Source organism: Oncorhynchus tshawytscha, linkage group LG26 (assembly GCF_018296145.1).
Source record: "Oncorhynchus tshawytscha isolate Ot180627B linkage group LG26, Otsh_v2.0, whole genome shotgun sequence".
Lineage (NCBI taxonomy): Eukaryota > Metazoa > Chordata > Actinopteri > Salmoniformes > Salmonidae > Oncorhynchus > Oncorhynchus tshawytscha.
Genome location: NC_056454.1, coordinates 54,185,707 through 54,208,768, shown reverse-complemented (window position 1 = coordinate 54,208,768; position 23,062 = coordinate 54,185,707). Strand labels below are relative to the sequence as shown.

Here is a 23,062-nt window from a genome sequence, read left to right as displayed (position 1 = left end):
GGGCCAGATGTATACAGAATGGTGTCGTCTGCGTAGAGGTGAAAGAGAGAATCACCAGCAGCAAGACCAACAACATTGAAAGAGTCCGCACAAAAGAGTCAGCACAGAAGAGTCAGCCTGAGAATTGAACCCTGTGGCACCCCCATCGAGACTGCCAGAGGTCTGGACAATAGGCCCTACGATTTGACACACTGAACTCTGTCTGAGAGGTAGTTGGTGAACCAGGTGAGGCAGTCATTTCACAAACCAAGGCTATTGAGTCTGCCGATGAGAATGTTGTGATTGACAGCCTTGGCCAGGCCGATGAAGACAGCTGCACAGTACTGTCTTTTATCGATGGAGGTTAGGATATAGTTCAGGACCTTGAGCGTGGCTGAGGTGCACCCATGACCAGCTCGGAAACCATATTACGTAGTGGAGAAGGTACGGCGGGATTCGCAATGGTCGGTGATCTGTGTTGTTAACTTGGCTTTCGAAGACTTTCGAAAGGCAGGGCAGGATGGATATAGGTCTATAACAGTTTATGTCTAGAGTGTCTCCCCCTTTGAAGATGGGGATGACCTCGGCAGCTTTCCAATCCTTGGGGATCTCAGACAGATGCTGCTGGAAGTGGTGTTGGAGGGCCAGTAGGAGGCACTCTTTCCTCTGGTCTAAAAAAATAAATATCCCAATGCCCCAGTGCAGTGATTGGGGACACTGCCCTGTGTAGGGTGCAGTCTTTCGGATGGGACGTTAAACGGGTGTCCTGACTCTCTGAGGTCATTAAAGATCCCATGGCACTTATCGTAAGAGTAGGGGTGTTAACCCCGGTGTCCTGGCTAAATTCCCAATCTGGCCCTCAAACCATCACGGTCACCTAATAAACCCCAGTTTACAATTGGCTCATTCATCCCCCTCCTCTCCCCTGTAACTATTCCCCAGGTCGTTGCTGCAAAATGAGAAAGTGTTCTCAGTCAACTTACCTGGTAAAATAACAGATAAATAAAAAAGGCTAGTGATAGCAACAATTTTGGCAGATAATTTTAGAAAGAGATGGTCTAGCCCAGCTGATTTGTAGAGATCCAGATTTTGCAGCTCTTTCAGAACATCAGCTGTCTGTGTTTGGGTGAAGGAGAAGCGGGGGCAAGTTGCTGTGGGGGGTGTTGGCCGGGGTAGGGGTAGCCAGGTGGAAAGCATGGCCAGCCGTAGAAAAATGCTTATTGAAATTCTCGATTATCGGTGGTGACAGTGTTTCCTAGCCTCAGTGCAGTGGGCAGCTGGGAGGAGGTGCTCTTATTCTCCATGGACTTTACAGTGTCCCAAAATGTTTTGGAGTTTGTGCTACAGGATGCACATTTCTGTTTGAAAAAGTTAGCCTTTGCTTTCCTGACTGACTGTGTATTTTGGTTCCTGATTTCCCTGAAAAGTTGCAAATCAGGGGGGCATTTTCGATGTGAATGCAGAACGCCACAGGATGTTTTTGTGCTGGTCAAGGGCAGTCAAGTCTGGGGTGAACCAGGGGCTATATCTGTTCTTAGTTCTACATTTTTTGAACTGGACATGCTTTTTTAAGATGGTGAGGAAAGCACTTTTAAAGAGAAACCAGGCATCCTCTACTGAAGGGATGAGGTCAATATCCTTCCAGGATACCCAGGTCGATTAGAAAGGCCTGCTCGCTGAAGTGTTTTAGGGGGGCTAGCTCAAGGCTAACTGGTGCTTGCTTCGGGACAGAGACGGGAGCCACTCAGATTGCTAGCTAGCTGCAATGATTCGGTGTAAAGGTTCAGGGCTTGCGGTAGGAATCCGGAGATGTGGTAGAGAAAAAGCAGTCTGATATGCTCTGGGTTGATATCGCGCTGTGCAGACTGGCAGGTATTACCAAGCTGAGGCTTGCTTGTGTCTAAGTTAACAGTGAAGACCGCTAGAAGTGGCTAACTGACTACTAGCCAGTAGCTGGCTAGCTTCTGATGGGGGTTGAGGTTCTAAAGTATAAAAATAGCAGATCCTAACCACATTGGTTGAGGCGGGATGCAGGAGAGTATATTCAGTCCGTAGATTGAAAGTGAGATTAGAATATATATGAAATCTATACGAAAAAAAACGAGAGAGAAAACTATATTTACATGGGACAAGACAAAACACATGTCCGACTGCTACGCCATCTTGGATAATCCTAAAGCACGTTCACGCAGATGAGCAGGGACCCTGGGCATCTTTCTTTTGGTGTTTTTCAGAGTCAGTAGAAAGGCCTCTTTAGTGTCCTAAGCTTTCATAACTGTGACCTTAATTGCCTACCGTCTGTAAGCTGTTAACGTCTTAATGGCCGTTCCACAGGTGCATGTTCATTCATTGTAGAAAGGGTCATTGAACAAGCATGTGAAACGGTGTTTAAACCCTTTACAATGAAGATCTGTGAGGTTATTTGGATTTTTACTAATTATCTTTGAAAGCCAGTCCTGAAAAAGGGACGTTTCTTTTTTTGCTGAGTTTATATGCACACTACTGTTCAAAAGTTTGGGGTCAAAATTCTGAGACTGGTAACTCTAATGAACTTATCCTCTACAGCAGAGGAAACTATGGGTCTTCCTTTCCTGTGGTGGTCCTCATGAGATGAGAGACAGTTAACTCTAATGAACTTATCCTCTGCAGCAGAGGAAACTCTGGGTCTTCTTTTCCTGTGGTGGTCCTCATGAGAGCAAGTTTCATCACAGCACTTGATGGTTTTTGCGACTGCAGTTCAAGAAACTGTCAAAGTTCCAGAAATGTTCCAGATTGACTGACCTTCACGTCTTAAAGTAATGATGGACTGTCATTTCTCTTTGCTTATTCGAGGTGTTCTCGCCATAATATGGACTTTTACCAAATAGGACTATCTTCTGTATACCACCCTAACCCATGTTACAACACAGCTGATTGGCTCAAAAGCATTAAGGAAAGAAATTCCACTATTTAACTTTTAACAAGGCACACATGTTAATTGAAATACATTCCAGATGATTACCTCATGAAGCTGGTTGAGAGAATGCCAAGAGTGTGCAAAGCTGTCCATCAAGGCAAAGGGTGGCTACTTTGAAGAACCTCAAATAAATGTAGATTTGTTCAACACTTTTTTGGTTACTACATGATATGTGTCATTTCATAGTTTTGATGTCTTCACTATTATTCTACAATGTAGAAAATCGTCAAAATAATGAAAAACTCTGGAATGAGCAGGTGTCCAAAATTTTGACTGGTACTGTATACTATAGCTATCCTCCAGGGCCATACATAGTCATATAGTAATGATAATCTGCCTCATAGTAGGACAGATAGAGGACATATAGCCATGTAATATGACCTGTAGAATTTGTCTCACCTCTCCCAGGTGGGAGTCTCCTAGAGGTCCTTTGGTCTCTGTGTTGGCGATAACCACCTTCACCCCAGGAAGGATCTGGTTAACACAACACATTGTTACTACGGTAACCCTAACCTTCACCCCAGGCAGGATCTGGTTAACACAACACATTGTTACTACGGTAACCCTAACCTTCACCCCAGGAAGGATCTAGTTAACACAACACATTGTTACTACGGTAACCCTAACCTTCAGCCCAGGCAGGATATGCTTAACACAACACACTGTTACTACGGTAACCCTCACCCCAGGTAGGATCTGGGTAACACATCACATTGTTACTACTATAACCCTTACCCCAGGTAGGATCTGGGTAACACATCACATTTTTACTACGGTAACCTTCGTCCCTAGGTAGAATCTGGTTGACACAACAATCAGATAACACAGTGCAGACACAAAATATTTCAGTCCAGTATAATATAAGAATCTATCCATGAGGTAGGTGTCTTACCTTGCCAGACTCCATGAGAGACAAACTGTGTGGAGAGCCTCTCTCTACCATACGAACCCTGGTGATATCACACACACAATAACTGTTATTAGTCAACCAATAACACATCAGATTACACAACACAACATTAGCCAATCAACTGATTCGTTTTTGTAATTCAGGTCTTAAGGCCTTCCTGGACATAAAGACCTATATAATATAGTCCTGGACACAAATACCTATATAATATAGTCCTGGACATAAATACCTATATAATATATTCCTGGAGATAAAGACCTATATAATATAGTGAGGTAAAGGTGAGGTCAGTGGAATCATACCTTTCATGTCTCAGAGCTCTCATGTCCAGGTAGACTGTGGTAGGGTCTGGTCCTGACGTACCCTACAGAGACAGACAGACAGGTGTGAACAACACAGGGAGAGACAGAGAGCTGGTTCTGACCATGACAGACCTGATGCTTCAGACCCAGTACTGAATGGCGGGAAAGTGGAAGCTGATGATATCGCTGTGATGGGAGAGTTATTGACAAAGCAGGGAGACAGCCATCAAAACAGCCATCTATACAGCCAGGTAAAAACTATCGACACAGCCATCTATACAGACAAGTAAACAACCATCTACACAGCCATCTAAATTGCCATCTATACAGACAAGTAAACAACCATCTAAATGGCCATCTATACAGCCAAGTAAATAACCATCTATACAGACAAGAAAACAACCATCTATACAGACAAGAAAACAACCATCTATACAGACAAGTATACAACCACCCATCACAGCCATCTAAATGGCCACCTATACAGACAAGTAAACAAACCATCTATACAGACAAGTAAACAACCATCTACACAGCCATCGAAATGGCCACCTATACAGCCAAGTAAACAATCATCTATACAGCCAAGTAAACAACCATCTATACAGACAAGTAAACAACCATTTAAACAGCCAAGGAAACAACCATCTATACAGACAAGAAAACAACCATCTATACAGACAAGAAAACAACCATCTATACAGACAAGTAAACAACCACCCATCACAGCCATCTAAATGGCCACCTATACAGCCAAGTAAACAACCATCTAAATTGCCATCTATACAGCCATCTAAATGGCCACCTATACAGCCAAGTAAACAAATATCTAAATGGCCACCTATACAGCTGATGGGGTCATGATGGGGGCTGCACCAAACGATTGATGTATTATAATAATTGATTATGTTTATGTTGTATTAATTGAATGGGAAGGGGTATAAGACCCTCCTCCACTACATTTATAGGGTCCTGGACTACAGATTAGCAATATATATATATATTTATTATAAGGTTTAATCCTGGTCCACAGTTCTTTTCTAGTCTCTGCCTCTTATAAGAAACGGTCTGAGAGATGTGTGAGCCATTGCAGTCAAAACAGGGTGTCTGTGAGAAAAAGCCTCAAGGCTAAAAGAGATTCATAGACACAGAACCCTGCAGGGGAGTGAAAGAGATAAGAGACTAGTCAGACATACCACTATAAAGTAACTTAGGGAGTGGAAAATTACTGCTGAGCCCTTAGAAAATTCTGGAACTATTGTTTTCTCCTGCAGGTTTGTATAACTGTATATGCATGGGCTTGGTCTAATGAGGAGAAGGTGTTGATGTAGGCAGTTACATCACTAGGGGTCGACTGCAAGCACATTAAAAGCAACTTGGACTTTTCCTATTTTGCAGAACTCAGGAGAGACATTAGTTGTATGTGTGATGTTTTACTTCTGTCTACAGCTGTATTTTGATTCAAATTGTTATGATTTACAAGTGCACATTTTGAGTGTTCCTTATTTGTTAAGTAAATAAGAGCCCAGAAAAGTACACAGCAGCCCCTCCTTGGGTTGTGCAGAGATCTCTCTCTCTCTCTCTCTCTCTCTCTCTCTCTCTCTCTCTCTCTCTCTCTCTCTCTCTCTCTCTCTCTCTCTCTCTCTCTCTCTCTCTCTCTCTCTCTCTCTCTCTCTCTCTCTCTCTCTCTCTCTCTCTCTCTCTCTCTCTCTCTCTCTCTCTCTCTCTCTCTCTCTCTCTCTCTCTCTCTCTCTCTCTCTCTCTCTCTCTCTCTCTGTCTCTCTCTCTCTCTCTCTCTGTCTCTCGCTCTCTCGCTCTCTCTCTCTCTCGCTCTCTCTCTCGCTCTCTCTCTCTCGCTCTCTCTCTCTCTCTCTCGCTCTCTCGCTCTCTCTCTCTCTCTCTCTCTCTCTCTCTCTCTCAGCTTCAATGCCATACAACTCTCTTTCCGTGGCCTCCAACTGCTCTTAAACGCAAGTAAAACTAAATGCATGCTATTCAATCGATCACTGCTCGCCCGTCCAGCATCACTACTATGGACGGCTCTGACTTAGAATACGTGGACAACTACAAATACCTAAGGGTCTGGTTAGACTGTAAACTCTCCTTTCAGACTCACATTAAGCATCTCCAATCCAAAATTAAATCTAGAATAGGCTTCCTATATCGCAACAAAGCATCCTTCACTCATGCTGCCAAACATACCCTCGTAAAACTGACCATCCTACCGATCCTCGACTTCAGAGATGTCATCTATAAAATAGCCTCCAACACTCTACTCAACAAACTGGATGCAGTCTATCACAGTGCCAACCGTTTTGTCACCAAAGCCCCATACACTACCCACCATTGCGACCTGTACGCTTTCGTTGGCTGGCCCTCGCTTCATACTCGTCGCCAAACCCACTGGCTACAAGTTATCTACAAGTCGCCTTATCTCAGCTCACTGGTCACCAAAGCAGCACTCACTCATGCGTGCTACATTTTACTGGCCACCCCCAAAGCCAATTCCTCCTTTGGTCGTCTTTCCTTCCAGTTCTCTGCTGCCCATGACTGGAACAAATTGCAAAAATCTCTGAAGCTGGAGACTCACATCTCCCTCACTAGCTTTAAGCGCCAGCTGTCAGAGCAGCTTACAGATCACTGCACCTGTACTTACCAATCTGTAAACAGCCCATCTACCTACCTCATCCCCATACTGGTATTTATTTATTTATTTTGTTCCTTTGCACCCCAGTATCTCTACCTGCGCATTCATCTTCTGCTGATCTACCATTCAAGTGTTTAATTGCTATTTTGTAATTACGTCGCCACCATGGCCTATTTATTTCCTTAACTTACCTCATTTGCACTCACTGTATATAGACTTTTTGTTTTCTTTTGTTCTACTGTATGTTTTGTTTATTCCATGTGTAACTCTGTTGTTGTATGTGTCGAATTGCTACGCTTTATCTTGGCCAGGTCGCAGTTGCAAATGAGAACTTGTTCTCAACTAGCCTACCTGGTTAAATAAAGGTGAAATAAAAAATAAAAAAACTCCTGAGGTGCTGACCTGTTGCACCCTCGACAACCAATGTGATTATTATTATTTGACCCTGCTGGCCACCTATGAACATTTGAACATCTTGGCCATGTTCTGTTATAATCTTCACCCGGCACAGCCAGAAGAAGACTGGACACCCCTCATAGCCTGGTTCCTCTCTAGGTTTCTTCCTAGGTTTTGGCCTTTCTAGGGAGTTTTTCCTAGCCACCATGCTTCTACACCTGCATTGCTTGCTGTTTGGGGTTTTAGGCTGGGTTTCTGTACAGCACTTTGTGACATCAGCTGATGTAAGAAGGGCTTTATAAATACATTTGATTGATTGATTGATTAACCTCGCTTCCAGGCTATTGAACACATAAATATGCCTGGAATATAACCATTCATATTTGGCCTTAGTGGGAGTGACCATACAATTCTATAGGAGTGACCTAACTGAGTAAAGTCTTGGACATCATTTAATTTTAGCGAATCACACAACTGCGAGGCGTGGCTCCAAATAGAGGTCGGACCCAGGAAGGAACTTGTGGTGTGCTAACAAAAACAATCCCCCTGGCTTCAAAGGGAGAAAAAAAACAGCAGGCCCTACCTTTCAGCGAGCAAATTAACAAAGGACAGAGCTAGCTGGATAACGTCTCCACAGGGACATTGCTAGCTAGATAACGTCTCCACAGGGACAGAGCTAGCTGGATAGATAACGTCTCCACAGGGACAGAGCTAGCTGGATAGATAACGTCTCCACAGGGACAGAGCTAGCTGGATAGATAACGTCTCCACAGGGACAGAGCTAGCTGGATAGATAACGTCTCCACAGGGACAGAGCTAGCTGGATAGATAACGTCTCCACAGGGACAGAGCTAGCTGGATAGATAACGTCTCCACAGGGACAGAGCTAGCTGGATAGATAACGTCTCCACAGGGACAGAGCTAGCTGGATAGATAACGTCTCCACAGGGACAGAGCTAGCTGGATAGATAACGTCTCCACAGGGACAGAGCTAGCTGGATAGATAACGTCTCCACAGGGACAGAGCTAGCTGGATAGATAACGTCTCCACAGGGACATAGCTAGCTAGCTAGCTAGATAACGTCTCCACAGGGACATAGCTAGCTAGCTAGATAACGTCTCCACAGGGACATAGCTAGATAACGTCTCCACAGGGACATAGCTAGATAACGTCTCCACAGGGACATAGCTAGATAACGTCTCCACAGGGACATAGCTAGATAACGTCTCCACAGGGACATAGCTAGATAACGTCTCCACAGGGACATAGCTAGATAACGTCTCCACAGGGACATAGCTAGATAACGTCTCCACAGGGACATAGCTAGATAAAGTCTCCACAGGGAGCTAGCTAGATAACGTCTCCACAGGGACATAGCTAGCTAGCTAGATAACGTCTCCACAGGGACATAGCTAGCTAGCTAGATAACGTCTCCACAGGGACATAGCTAGCTAGATAACGTCTCCACAGGGACAGAGCTAGCTAGCTAGATAACGTCTCCACAGAGACATAGCTGTATAGATAACGTCTCCACAGGGACATAGATGGATAGATAACATCTCCACAGGGACATAGATGGATAGATAACGTCTCCACAGGGACATAGCTAGCTACATAACAGCTCCACAAGTAATAAAGTTATATTTAATCAATTTTAGAATAAGGCTGCAATGTAACAAAAGGTGGAAAAAGTGAAGGGGTCTGAATACTTTCCGAACACACTGTACATCTCACCCACAGACACAATATCCTCCTCTATTTATATTGTCTCCATTAAAGACTAAATGGGAGTTGAAACAGAACAAATCTATTCTAGAAGCCAGATATCAATCTAATCTTTATTTTGCACTCACCTGCAGACAGACGGCCATGTTGACCCTGCAGCCGAAGGTGGTGCTGACGGCTCGAGGAGACAAACCCAGGTCTTTAAAGATCTTAGAGAAGGACTGGGTCAGAGTGATACGAGGACGCTCCTCTGCTACAACCATACAGGTCCTAACACACGACAGGTTTATGTTACGCAACTACACACACACACACACACACACACACACACACACACACACACACACACACACACACAGGGAAGAGAAAAGAAAAGGAAGCAATTCAGACAGTGTGTGTGTGGTGTGTGTGCATCCATGTGAGTGTGTGTGGTGTGTTTGCTGCCTGTGTGAGTGCATACTAACCCGTAGTGTCTCAGTCTGTGTCCCCAGGCCCTTGGTACACATCTCCATGACAGAGTAGGAGCAGAATGTGATTCTGACTTTATACTGGCTGACAGCTGACAACCACAGAGAAACATTACTGTCCAACTCTAGAGGAGGAACCAGGATCGACTGGTGGCCAGAGTATACACTAGAGAAAGACAGAGAGAGAGGCCAGGTTATTGTTCAACTCTAGAGAGAGAACCAGGATCTCCCTGCTACACCACATGAGCACTAACTGTGCTAGCTTACAGTCCCAAAATATTGCTATGCACTCACTGTACATGTCCTTTACCTGCTGAGGCACCAGAGAGCGAAGCCCAGGCCGCAGTAGGGGTCCAGACAGATGGCTATCTGGCGGGACGGGTACAGCTCACACTGCAGCTTGATGGAACGACACAAGGCACTGGTGGCAGCATGGGACATCTGGAGGAAGAGATAACAGAACGACTGTCTGGTGGCACACTACAGTCTCTCTGGTAGTACCGCTCAAACTAACAGTGTACAGTATGGGTAGTACACAGTCTGTTCCCAGGTCCCTCTAACAGAACAACTACTGTAGGTTGTAGGTCAGACCTTGACTCCAGCCAGGATGCCCATGGTGGACACACTGAAGTCCAGGTACAGTCAGGGGTTAGTTTACCTTGACTCCAGCCAGGATGCCCATGGTGGACACACTGAAGTCCAGGTATGCCAGCATCTCTGGGGTGGGAGGTTTGTAGATCTGAAGCCTCTTCGTCCTGGGGAGGTCGTCTGGGGTTGGGAGAATAACAATAGGTTTGGAGGGATGGATGTCACATACAGTCCTGAGCAGCATGTAACAATGGCGCTGGAGAAGAAGGCTGATGTTTTACATGCCCCCAACCGATTGTTTTTTCGTTTTTTATTTGTGTTATTTTGTAACTTATTTTGTAATTTATAATGTTGCCGCTATCGTCACTTAGGACCGAAAATAACTTATGGAAATCAGGACTGCGATTACTCACCACAGACTGGCAGAATCCTTTTTTTCCTTTAACAAGTCCGACGAGCCCGACGCGAATGATACACTGCTTTCCCGGGAACAGGCCCAGATCCCCGTGATTTGCATGAAGAGGCAGCAGAGAACCAGGGGCCACAGTGCGGGCTGCCTTTTGAGAATTCGTAGGCGATTGAATAAACCCCCACTTCCTTCCTTTCTGCTAGATAACGTGCAATCTTTGGAGAATTACCAACGGGACATTCAAAACTGTAGTAACTTATCCTTCACGGAGTCGTGGCTGAACGACGACAATACCAACATACAGCTGGCTGGTTATACGATGTACCGGCAGGATAGAACAGGGGCGTCTGGTAAGACAAGGGGAGGCGGTATATGTATTTTTGTAAATAACAGCTTGTGTACAATATCTAAGGAAGTCTCGAACTATTGCTCGCCTGAGGTAGAGTATCTCAGGAAAAGCTGTACACCCCACAATCTACCTAGAGAGTTTATCTGTATTTTTCGTTGCGGTTTACATACCACCACAGTCAGAGGCTGGCGCTAATACAGCATTGACTGAGCTGTATTCCGCCATAAGCAAACATGAAAATGCTCACCCAGAGGCAGCGCTCCTAGTGGCCCGGGGAATTTAATACAGGGAAACATCCGTTTTACCAAATTTCTATCAGCATGTTAAAATGTGCAACCAGAAAAACACTCTGGGCCACCTATACTCCACACACAGAGACTCATACAAAGCTCTCCCTCGCCCTCCATTTGGCAAATCTGACCATAGCTCTATCCTCCTGATTCCTGCTTACAAGCTCAAATTTAAGCAGGAAGCACCAGTGACTAGATCAATAAAAAAGTGGACTGATGAAGCAGATGCTAAGCTACAGGACTGTTTTGCTAGCACAGACAGGAATATGTTCAGAGATTCCTACGATGGCATTGAGGAATACACCACATCAGTCACTGGCTTCATCAATAAGTTCATCGATAACTTTGTCCCCACAGTGACCGTACGTACATACCCCAACCAGAAGTCATGGATTACAGGCAACATCCACACTGAGCTAAAGGCTAGACCTGCCAGCCTCAAGGAGCGGGACTCTAACCTGGAAGCTTATTTGCCAGCAGCATACCACTGCTGGGTTGGTCCTGGTCAGTCCCTGGATGGGAGACCAGATGCTGCTGGAAGTGGTGTTGGAGGGCCAGTAGGAGGCACTCTTTCCTCTGGTCTAAAAATATCCCAATGCCCCAGGCCAGTGTTTGGGGACACTGCCCTGTGTAGGGTGCCGTCTTTCGGATGGGACGTTAAACGGGTGTCCTGACTCTCAGCGGTCATTAAAAGATCCCATGGCACTTATCGTAAGAGTATGGGTGTTAACCCCGGTGTCCTGGCTAAATCCCCAATCTGGCCATCAAACCATCACGGTCACCTAATAATCCCCAGTTTACAATTGGCTCATTCTCTCCCCTGTAACTATTCCCCAGGTCGTTGCTCAGTCAACTTACCTGGTAAAATAACGGATAAATAAAATAAATAAAAGAAATCCTGCTATGCCCTCCGACGAACCATCAATACAGGACAAAGATCGAATCGTACTACACCGGCTCTGACAGATGTGGCAGGGCTTGCAAACCATTACAGAATACAAAGGGAAGCACAGCCGAGAGCTGCCCAGTGGCAAGAGCCTACCAGACTTTTACGCTCGCTTCGAGGCAAATAACACTGAAACATGCATGAGAACACCAGCTGTTCCGGAAGACTGTGATGAAGCTCTCTGCAGCCGATGTGAGTAAGAGCTTTAAACAGGTCAACATTCACAAGGCCGCAGGGCCAGACGGATTACAAGGACGTGCACTGTGAGCATGCGCTGACCAACTTGCAAGTGTTTTCATTGACATTTTCAACCTCTTTCTGTCCGAGTCTGTAATACCAACATGTTTCAAGCTGACTACCGACCAATAGCACTCACATCTGTAGCCATGAAGTGCTTTGAAAGGCTGGCCATGGCTCACAACACCATTATCCCAGAAACCCTAGACCCACTCCAATTTGCATACAGCCCCAACATTTGATGCAATCTCTTTTGCCCTTTCCCACCTGGATATGTGAGAATGCTATTCATTGACTACAGCTCAGTATATGACACCATATAGTGCCCTCAAAGCTTATCAACAATCTCTGTAACCTAGGACTAAACACCTCCCTCTGCAACTGGATCCTGGACTTCTTGACGGGCCGCCCCCAGGTGGTGAGGGTAGGTAACAACACATCCGCCACACTGATCCTCAACACAGGGGCTCCTCAGGGGTGCGTGCTCAGTTCCCTCTTGTACTCCCTGTTCACACGACTGCATGGCCAGGCACAACTCTAACACCATAATTAAGTTTGCCGATGACACAACAGTGGTAGACCTGATCACCGACAACGACGAGACAGCCTATAGGGAGGAAGTCAGAGACCTGGCCGTGTGGTGCCAGGACAACAACCTCTCCCTCAACGTGATCAAAAGAAAGGAGATGACTGTGGACTACAGGAAAAAGAGGACCAAGCACGCCCCCAATCTCATTCTCGGAGCTGCAGTAGAGCAGGTTGAGAGCTTCAAGTTCCTTGGTGTCCACATCTCCAACAAACTAACATGGTCCAAGCACACCAAGACAGTTGTGAAGAGAGCACGACAAAACCTATTCCCCCTCAGGTGACTGAAAAGATTTGGCATGGGTCTTCAGATCCTCAAAAGGTTCTATACAGCTGCACCATCGAGAGCACTGGTTGCATCACTGCCTGGTATGTCAACTGCTCGGCCTCTGACTGCAAGGCATTACAGAGGGTAGTGAGAATGGCCCAGTACATCACTGGGGCCAAGCTTCCTGCCATCCAGGACATCTATACCAGGCGGTGTTAGAGGAAAGACCCTAAAAATTGTCAAAGACTCCAGTCACCCTAGTCATAGACTGTTCTCTCTACTACCACACATCAAGCAGTACTGGAGAGCCAAGTCTTGGTCCAAGAGGATTCTAAACAGCTTCTACTCCCAAGCCATAAGACTCCTGAACATCTAATCAAATGGCTAACCAGATTACTTGCATTGCCACGCCCCCCTCCATCTTCAACGCTGCTGCTACTCTCTGTTATCATCTATAAATAGTCACTTTAATAACTCTACCTACATGTACATATTACCTCAACTAGCCGGTGACCCCGCACATTGACTCGGTAGCGGTAGCCCCCTGTATATAGTCTCGCTATTATTATTTTGCTCTTTAATTACTTGTTTCTTACTTATCTGTATTTCATTTTTTTAATAAACTGCATTCTTGGTTAGGGGCTCGTAAGTAAGCATTTCACTGTAAGGTCTACACCGGTTGTATTCGGCGCATGTGACTTATACCATTAGATTTGAGTAAAATGAGGGTTTGTTACCTGTGTCCAGTACCATCGGCCATGACTTGACGTCCACAGCAGCCGCAGCCTCTTTGGACTTCAACAGCTTCATTATTGCTTGGGTGGTCAGGATACACACCGATTTACTGACCTGTCTCACACACAGTGTTATTTTGGTTATTTCACCTTTATTTAACCAGGTAAGGTTGAGAACAACTTCTCATTTACAATTGCGACCTGACCAAGATAAAGCAAAGCAGTGACACAAACAACACAGTTACACAAGGAATAAACAAACACAGTCAATAACACAAAAAAAGTCTATATAGGAGCAAAAATAAATAACAATATGGGGATGAGGTAGTTGGATGGGCTATTTACAGATGGGCTATGTACAGGTGCAGTGATCTGTGAGCTGCTCTGACAGCTGATGCTTAAAGTTAGTGAGGGAGATATGAGTCTCCAGCTTCAGCGATTTTTGCAGTTCGTTCCAGTCATTGGCAGCAGAGAACTGGAAGGAAAGACGGCCAATGGAGGAATTGGCTTTGGTGGTGACCAGTGAAATATACCTGCTGGAGCGCGTGCTACGGGTGGGTGCTGCTATGGTGACCAGTGAGCTGAGATAAGGTGGGGCTTTACCTAGCAAAGACTTATAGATGACCTGGAGCCAGTGGGTTTGGCAACGAATATGAAGAGAGGGCCAGCCAAGGAGAGCATACAGGTCGCAGTGGTGGGTAGTTTATCTTTTTATGGCTGCAGGGGCAGTATTGAGTAGCTTGGATGAAAAGGTGCCCATTGTAAACAGCCAGCTCCTCAGTCGCTAATATATGCATATTATTATTAGTATTGGATAGAAAACTCTGAAGTTTCTAAAACGGTTTGGATTATGTCTGTGAGTATAACAGAACTCATATAGCAGGCAAAAACCTGAGAAATTCAACTTTGTTTTTTTCTTTTCTGGGGGTGGCAGATTTTCAACCAAGCTCTCATGAAATTACAGCAAGATATGGATGAGTTTTCACTTCCTACGCCATCCACTAGATGTCAACAGTCAATAGAACTTTTGCTGATGAGTCTAATGTGAAGGGGAGTCAAATGACACAGGAAATAGTCACCAGTGCCACGAGTTGACCATTCTTACACCATGCGCGTTCACAGGGGAAGGACCTGTATTCCACCGGTCATCAGAAGTCATTCTAATTCACCGGTTGGAACGTTCTTCAAGATATATGTAAACAACATTCTAAAGATTGATTCAGTACATCATTTGACATGTTTCTACTGACTGTTACGGAACTTTTGGACATTTCGTCACGTTATAGTGGACGCGCTTTGTGACTTTGGAATTGTTTACCAAATGCGCTAACCAAAGTAGCTAATTGGACATAAATAACAGACATTTTCGAACAAATCAAGCATTTATTGTGGACCTGGGATTCCTAGGACTGCATTCTGATGAAGTTCATCAAAGGTAAGAAAACATTTATCATGTATTTTCTGGTTTCTGTTGACCCCAACATGGCGGCTAATTTGGCTTCTGTTCTGAGAGCCGTCTCAGATTATTGCATGTGTTGCTTTTTCCGTAAACTTTTTTTTAAATCTGACACAGCGGTTGCATTAAGGAGAGGTATATCTATAATTCCATATGTATAACTTATATTACCATCTACATTTATGATGAGTATTTCTGTTGAAACGATGTGGCTATGCAAAATCACTTGATGTTTTTGGAACTAGTGAGTCTAATGAGCCAATGTAAACTCAGATGTATTTATATAAATATTAACTTTATCAAACAAAACATCCATGTATTGTGTAACATGAAGTCCTATGAGTGTCATCTGATGAATATAATTCAAGGTTAGTGATTAATTTTATCTTTATTTCTGCTTTTTGGAAAATGGCTGTGCTTATTGTAGTTTTGGTGGAGACCTAACATAATCGTTTGTAGTGCTTTCGCTGAAAAGCCTATTTGAAATTGGACACTTTGGTGGGATTAATAAAAGGATTACCTTTAAAATTATATATAACACATGTATGTTTTAGGAATTGTAATTATGAGATTTCTGTGGTTTGAATTTGGCGCCATCTATTTTCACTGGTAGTTGTCATATCGATCCCGGTATTGGGATTGCAGCCATAACAAGATATGGGGCTTTGGTGACAAAACGGATGGCACTGTGATAGACTGCATCCAATTTGCTGAGTAGAGTGTTGGAGGATATTTTGTAAATGACATCGCCAAAGTCACCTATAGTTATGTTAGTGACAGCTGTGTACCTCTACCATCTTCTTGACAGTGGGTAAGATTATTGATAATTACTCTAATATTAGCGAGATTAGGCTAGGCCATGTTGGCGAGATTAGGCTAGGCCATGTTGGCGAGATTAGGCTAGGAGATTAGGCTAGGCCATGTTGGCGAGATTAGGCTAGGAGATTAGGCTAGGCCATGTTGGCGAGATTAGGCTAGGAGATTAGGCTAGGCCATGTTAGCGAGATTAGGCTAGGAGATTAGGCTAGGCCATGTTAGCGAGATTAGGCTAGGAGATTAGGCTAGGCCATGTTAGCGAGATTAGGCTAGGAGATTAGGCTAGGCCATGTTAGCGAGATTAGGCTAGGAGATTAGGCTAGGCCATGTTAGCGAGATTAGGCTAGGAGATTAGGCTAGGCCATGTTAGCGAGATTAGGCTAGGAGATTAGGCTAGGCCATTCTGGCGAGATTAGGCTAGGCCATTCTGGCGAGATTAGGCTAGGCCATTCTGGTGAGATTAGGCTAGGCCATTCTGGCGAGATTAGGCTAGGCCATGTTGTCGCGATTAGGCTAGGAGATTAGGCTAGGTCATGTTGTCGAGATTAGGCTAGGAGATTAGGCTAGGCCATGCTGGTGAGATTAGGCTAGGCCATGCTGGCGAGATTAGGCTAGGCCATGCTGGCGAGATTAGGCTAGGCCATTCTGGCGAGATTAGGCTAGGCCATTCTGGCGAGATTAGGCTAGGCCATTCTGGCGAGATTAGGCTAGGCCATGTTGTCGCGATTAGGCTAGGATATTAGGCTAGGTCATGTTGTCGAGATTAGGCTAGGAGATTAGGCTAGGCCATGCTGGTGAGATTAGGCTAGGCCATGCTGGTGAGATTAGGCTAGGCCATGCTGGTGAGATTAAGATAGGCCATGTTAGTGAGATTAAACTAGGCCATGTTAGTGAGATTAGGCTAGGCCATGTTAGTGAGAGCTGTTTACCTCCACAATCATCTTGACGGTGGGCAGGGTGGTGGCCAGGTTCTGAGGATGAGGGGGTCTGACGGTGACAGGAACACAGCCAGCGTACAGACACCCATAGAACGTAGCGATCAGGTCAATACCTGGAGAGAGACAAGGGCAAAGAGCCCATTAGAGACCATTAAACCCAGTTCAAATCAAGACAAGACGTGCAGTTGAGACCGTTTCCACAGTAAGGGTGCCTCTTTACATTAACATGAGGAAACTTTGACAAAAGTTGCCACTTGTTGTAACAAACAAGTGTCATTAAATACATGCACCAGAAACAGGGTACAGTTTTTGTCTTGTTAGAAAGGTCAGCATGCCAGGCTAGCAACACTACATGACCAAAACTATGTGGACATACTTGTCCAACATCTCATTCCACAATCATGGCATTAATATGGAGTCGGTCCCCCCTTTGCTGCTATAACAGCCTCAACTCTTCTGGGAAAGCTTTCCACTAGATGTTGGAACATTGCTTGAGATTGGGTGATTAGGCCAGGCTCACAGTTGGCGTTCCAATTGAGACGACCCTCCCACTCTGTCTGCCGTATTCTCTCTTTGTTCTTGTTTCCTTATTAGGATGCCGGTGGACGGAGTTGGGAGGGTCGTCAGCTACATGGGAAACACCTGGGCCCGGTGTGTCCCAGGATAAATACACCACTTCCCCATTCATGGAGGAGACTCTCTCCATGCAGACACCTTTACAGATTTTTACAGATTTTGTTGCACCTTTCAACACCCTGCATTATCACATTCATGCATGCAAAACACTCACTTACACTACTGATTACACACACCATTGTATATTGTACTTAGTTGACTTTATTTAATACATATATGTTTTGTTACTCCTTATCTCCACGTGGTCTCCCTTTTGTTATGGGCTTTGAGCCGGTTCGTGACACAATTCATCCCAAAGGTGTTCGATGGGGTTGAGGTCAGTCTTGTGCTGACATTGCTTCCAGAAGCAGTTTGGAACACGGTAGTGAGTGTTTGTCCAGGCGGCTCGCTCGCTGCTCGTGTGCGTCTCTGCTTGTCTCCCTTTGGTAGCTGCTTGTCTAACTAGCTCCATGCTTCTCTAGCTAGCTAGCTGCTTGTCTAGGTAGCTCTCTGCTCGTCTAAACACGGAACGTTAGCACACTGGTCTCTGATTGGCTAAATAGATTATCGCAAGACTTAAGCTAAATTTAATATGTTGAATCTTGGAAACTCCAACAGACAACATGAGATGTTCTAAAACGTCATGAGATTGACTGTTCAAATACTCCTTAAGACCGTTGAGTCACATCTTATGTATCTGCACTGGGCTTTAAAGCCCAGTAGAGAACACCAGAGACCAGTAGAGCCCAGTAGAGAACACCAGAGACCAGTAGAGAACACCAGAGACCAGTAGAGCCCAGTAGAGAACATCAGAGACCAGTAGAGAACAACAGAGCCCAGTAGAGAACACCAGAGCCCAGTAAGGAACACCAGAGACCAGTAGAGCCCAGTAGAGAACACCAGAGACCATTAGAGAACACCAGAGACCAGTAGAGAACACCAGAGACCAGTAGAGACCAGTAAAGAAGATTAGACCCAAATAAGAATACTGTGCATTGACTATAGCTCAGCATTCAACGCCATAGTACCCTCCAAGCTCATCATTAGGCTCGAGGCCCTGGGTCTGAACCCCGCCCTGTGCAACTGTGTCCTGGATTGGGTCCTGGACTTCCTGATGGGCCACCCCCAAGTGGTGAAGGTAGGAAACACCTCAGCACACTGCTGATCCTCAACAGTGTGCTCAGACTCCTCCTGTACTCCCTGTTCACCCATGACTGCATGGCCACGCATGCCTCCAACTCAATCATCAAGTTTGCAGACAACACTACAGTAGTAGGCCTGATTACAACAATGACAAGACAGACTACTGGGAGGTGGTGAGGGCCTTGGGAGTGTGGTGGCAGGAAAACAACCTCTCATTCAACGTCAACAAAAGGAGACGATTGTGGACTTCAGGAAACAGCAGAGGGAGCACCCCCCTATCCACATAGACGGGACCGCAGTGGAGCAGGTGGAAAGCGTCAAGTTCCTTGGCGTACACATCACTGACAAACTGAAATGGTCCAGCCACACAGACAGTGTGGTGAAGAAGGCGCAATAGCGCCTCTTCAACCTTAGGAGGCTTAAGCAATTTGTCTTGACACCGAAAACCCTCAAACTTTTACAGATGCACCATTGAGAGCATCCTGTCAGGATGTATCACCGCCTGGTATGGCAACTGCAGGGCTCTCCAGAGGGTGGTGCTGTCTTCCCAACGCATCACCGGAGGAAAACTACCTGCCCTCCAGGACACCTACACCACCCGATGTCACAGGAAGGCCAAAAAGATAATCAAGGACATCAACCACCCAAGCCACTGCCTGTTCACCCTGCTATCATCCAGAAGGTGAGGTCAGTACAGGCGCATCAAAGCTGGATCGAGAGACTGAAAAACAGCTTTGATCTCAAGGCCATCAGACTGTTAAATAGCCATCACTAGCACATTAGATGCTGCTGCCCTATATACATAGACTTGAAATCATTGGCCACTTTAATAATGTTCACATATTTTGCATTACTAATCTCAAATGTATATACTGTATTGTATTCTCTTTTAGTCTATGCCGCTCCGACATTGCTTGTCCAAATATTTACATATTCTTAATTCTATTTCTTTACTTTGGATTTGTGTGTATTGTTTTGAATTTGTTAGATATTACTTGTTAGATACTACTGCACTGTCAGAGCTAGAAACACAAGCATTTCGCTACACCCGCAATAACATCTGCTTAACACATGTATGTGACCAATGCAAATTGATTTGATTTAGAGACTATCAGATACCAACAGAGAACAAGTAGCATGTATAACAGTCTGGAGAGCTATAATCAGAGGGTCAGAAGTTAGTGTAATTACCTGGAGGGTAAACCAGTGCTACGTGATCTCCGGGGTTGAGGCGTCCCTTCTCTATCAGTGCCATGGCAACACGCTCCGCCCGCTTTTGCAGTTGCAGACAGGAAGCAGTGCTGGACACTGTGCCCTGGACAACAACATCAGGGTACCACTGTTAAACAATTATTTACAAATCACCTTACACACTCAATACAGTACAAAACAACCAGAGAAGACATTGGCAGTCTGCCTGTGGTAAGAGTTGGCAGCTATCAGAGCAGACATTGACAGCTTGCCTATGGTAAGTGCTGGCTGTGTCAGAGCAGACATTGACAGCATGCCTATGGTAAGTGCTGGCTGTGTCAGAGCAGACATTGACAGCATGCCTATGGTAAGTGCTGGCTGTGTCAGAGCAGACATTGACAGCATGCCTATGGTAAGTGCTGGCTGTGCCAGAGCAGACATTGACAGCATGCCTATGGTAAGTGTTGGCTGTGTCAGAGCAGACATTGACAGCTTGCCTATGGTAAGTGTTGGCTGTGTCAGAGCAGACATTGACAGTTTGCCTATGGTAAGTGTTGGACACTGTCAGAGCAGACATTGACAGTTTGCCTATGGTAAGTGTTGGACACTGTTAGAGCAGACATTGACAGTTTGCCTACGGTAAGTGTTGGACACTGTCAGAGCAGACATTGACAGCTTGCCTATGGTAAGTGTTGGCATCTGTCAGAGAAGAGACAAAGCAGGTACCTTGGCGTTGAGCACCAGGAACAGGGGATGGTCAGGTGTGGCCTGGGCTCTCCACTGGAGAACATCCTGCATGTAAAGGAACTATTGGAGACAACCAGGAGATACTCAGTATACAGACAGAACCAGGAGATCCTCAGTATACACACAGAACAGCAGTTACTTCTGTGCCCAGGTGATAGGTGAAGAGGAATGGTCTGTACCTTACATGTCTCTGTGTGTCCAGGTGAAAGGTGATAGGTGAGGAGGCATGATCTGTACCTTACGTGCCTGGTCATTGTCCTCTAGTTGAGCCACGTCTCTCCCACAGGCCTGAGCAATCCTCTTCCCTGCTACCAGGTTCCCCACGATCATAGAGGCAGGACCCACCTCTGTCCAACACACATCACCACCACCACAATCATCATCACAATCATCATCCTCACCACCACCACCTCTGTCCATCAACATCAGAATGTTGATATTGGTTTCCTCCTGAATTGAGTAAAAATAGGTTCTGAACAGTAGATAGTTCTACAGTAGGTTCTGAACAGTAGATAGTTCTAACAGTATATAGTTCTACAGTAGGTTCTGAACAGTATATACAGTTGAAGTCAGAAGTTTCCATACACCTTAGCCAAATACATTTAAACTCAGTTTCACAATTCCTGACATTTAATCCTAGTAAAAATTATGTCTTAGGTCAGTTAGGATCACCACTTTATTTTAAGAATGTGAAATGTCAGAATAATAGTAGTGATTTATTTCAGATTTTTTTATTTTTTTATCACATTCCCAGTGGGTCAGAAGTTTACATATACTCAATTAGTATTTGGTAGCATTGCCTTTAAATTGTTTAACTTGGGTCAAACGTTCCGGGTACCCTTCCACAAGCTTCCAACAATAAGTTGGGTGAATTTTGGCCCATTCCTCCTGACAGAGCTGGTGTCTGAGACAGGTTTGTAGGCCTCCTTGCTCGCACATGTTTTTTCAGTTGTGCCCACACATTTTTTTATAGGATTGAGGTCAGGGCTTTGTGAAGGCCACTCCAATACCTTGACTTTGTTGTCCTTAAGCCATTTTGCCACAACTTTGGAAGCATGCTTGGGGTCATTGTCCATTTGGAAGACCCATTTGCGACAAAGATTTTAACTTCCTGACTGATGCCTTGAGATGTTGCTTCAATATATCTACATAATTTCCCCCCTCATGATGCCATCTATTTTGTGAAGTGCACCAGTCCCTCCTGCAGCAAAGCACCCCCACAACATGATACTGCCACCCCCGTGCTTCACGGTTGGGATGGTGTTCTTCGGCTTGCAAGCCTCCCCCTTTTTCCTCCAAACAGTTCTATTTTTGTTTCATCAGACAAGAGGACATTTCTCCAAAAAGTATGATCTTTGCCCCCATGTGCAGTTGCAGACTGTAGTCTGGGATTTTTTATGGCAGTTTTGGAGCAGTGGCTTCTTCCTTGCTGAGCAGCCTTTCAGGTCATGTCGATATAGGACTCGTTTTACTGTGCATATAAATACTTTTGTACCGGTTTCCACCAGCATCTTCACAAGGTCCTTTGCTATTGTTCTGGGATTGATTTGCACTTTTCGCACCAAGGTATGTTCATCTCTCGGAGACAGAAAGCGTCTCCTTCCTGAGTGGTATGACGTCTGCGTGGTCCCATGGTGTTTATACTTGCGTACTATTGATTGTACAGATGAACGTGGTACCTTCAGACGTTTGGAAATTGCTCCCAAGGATGAACCAGACTTGTGGAGGTCTACAATTTTTTATCTGAGGTCTTGGCTGATTTCTTCTGATTTCTCCATGATGTCAAGCAAAAAGGCACTGAGTTTGAAGGTAGGCCTTGAAATACATCCCCAGGTACACCTCCAATTGACTCAAATTATGTCAATTAGCCTATCAGAAGCTTCTAAAGCCATGACATGGCTTTAACAGCTCAGCATTTAACACCATAGTACCCTCCAAACTCGTACATTAAGCTCGAGACCCTGGGTCTCGACCCCGCCCTGTGCAACTGGGACCTGGACTTTGACGGCCCGCCCCCAGGTGGTGAGGGTAGGAAACAACATCTTCACCCCGCTGATCCTCAACACTGGGGCCCCACAAGGGTGCATTCTCAGCCATCTCCTGTACTCCCTGTTCAACCATGACTGCGTGGCCATGCACGCCTCCAACTCAATCATTAAGTTTGCAGACGACACTACAGTGATAGGCTTGACTACTAACAACGACGAGACGGCCTACAGGGAGGAGGTGAAGGCCCTCGGAGTGTGGTGTCAGGAAAATAAGTGAAATAATCTGCCTGTAAACAATGGTTGGAAAAATTTGCTGTGTCATGAACAAAGTAGATGTCCTAACCGACTTGCCAAAACTATAGTTTGTTAACAAGACATT

General features: G+C 45.2%; 1 protein-coding gene across 7 annotated transcripts in view; it reads right to left on the bottom strand.

Moving 5' to 3' along the window:
* The window catches only part of dip2a (disco-interacting protein 2 homolog A), a 193,353-nt gene that overhangs the window by 15,174 nt on the left and 155,117 nt on the right, over positions 1-23,062 (bottom strand). For 6 of the 7 annotated variants that reach the window (XM_042306849.1, XM_042306851.1, XM_042306852.1 and 3 more), the window contains 12 exons: positions 20,933-21,042; positions 20,675-20,755; positions 19,949-20,072; positions 16,991-17,112; positions 13,793-13,904; positions 10,042-10,151; positions 9,694-9,824; positions 9,381-9,549; positions 9,045-9,215; positions 4,148-4,209; positions 3,828-3,885; positions 3,335-3,409 (listed from right to left, as the gene is read on the bottom strand). In XM_042306849.1, the coding sequence (XP_042162783.1) occupies positions 3,335-3,409; positions 3,828-3,885; positions 4,148-4,209; positions 9,045-9,215; positions 9,381-9,549; positions 9,694-9,824; positions 10,042-10,151; positions 13,793-13,904; positions 16,991-17,112; positions 19,949-20,072; positions 20,675-20,755; positions 20,933-21,042 (1,325 nt within the window). The remainder of the gene's footprint in view (positions 1-3,334; positions 3,410-3,827; positions 3,886-4,147; positions 4,210-9,044; positions 9,216-9,380; positions 9,550-9,693; positions 9,825-10,041; positions 10,152-13,792; positions 13,905-16,990; positions 17,113-19,948; positions 20,073-20,674; positions 20,756-20,932; positions 21,043-23,062) is intronic. The other variant, XM_042306850.1, reaches the window with a different exon arrangement.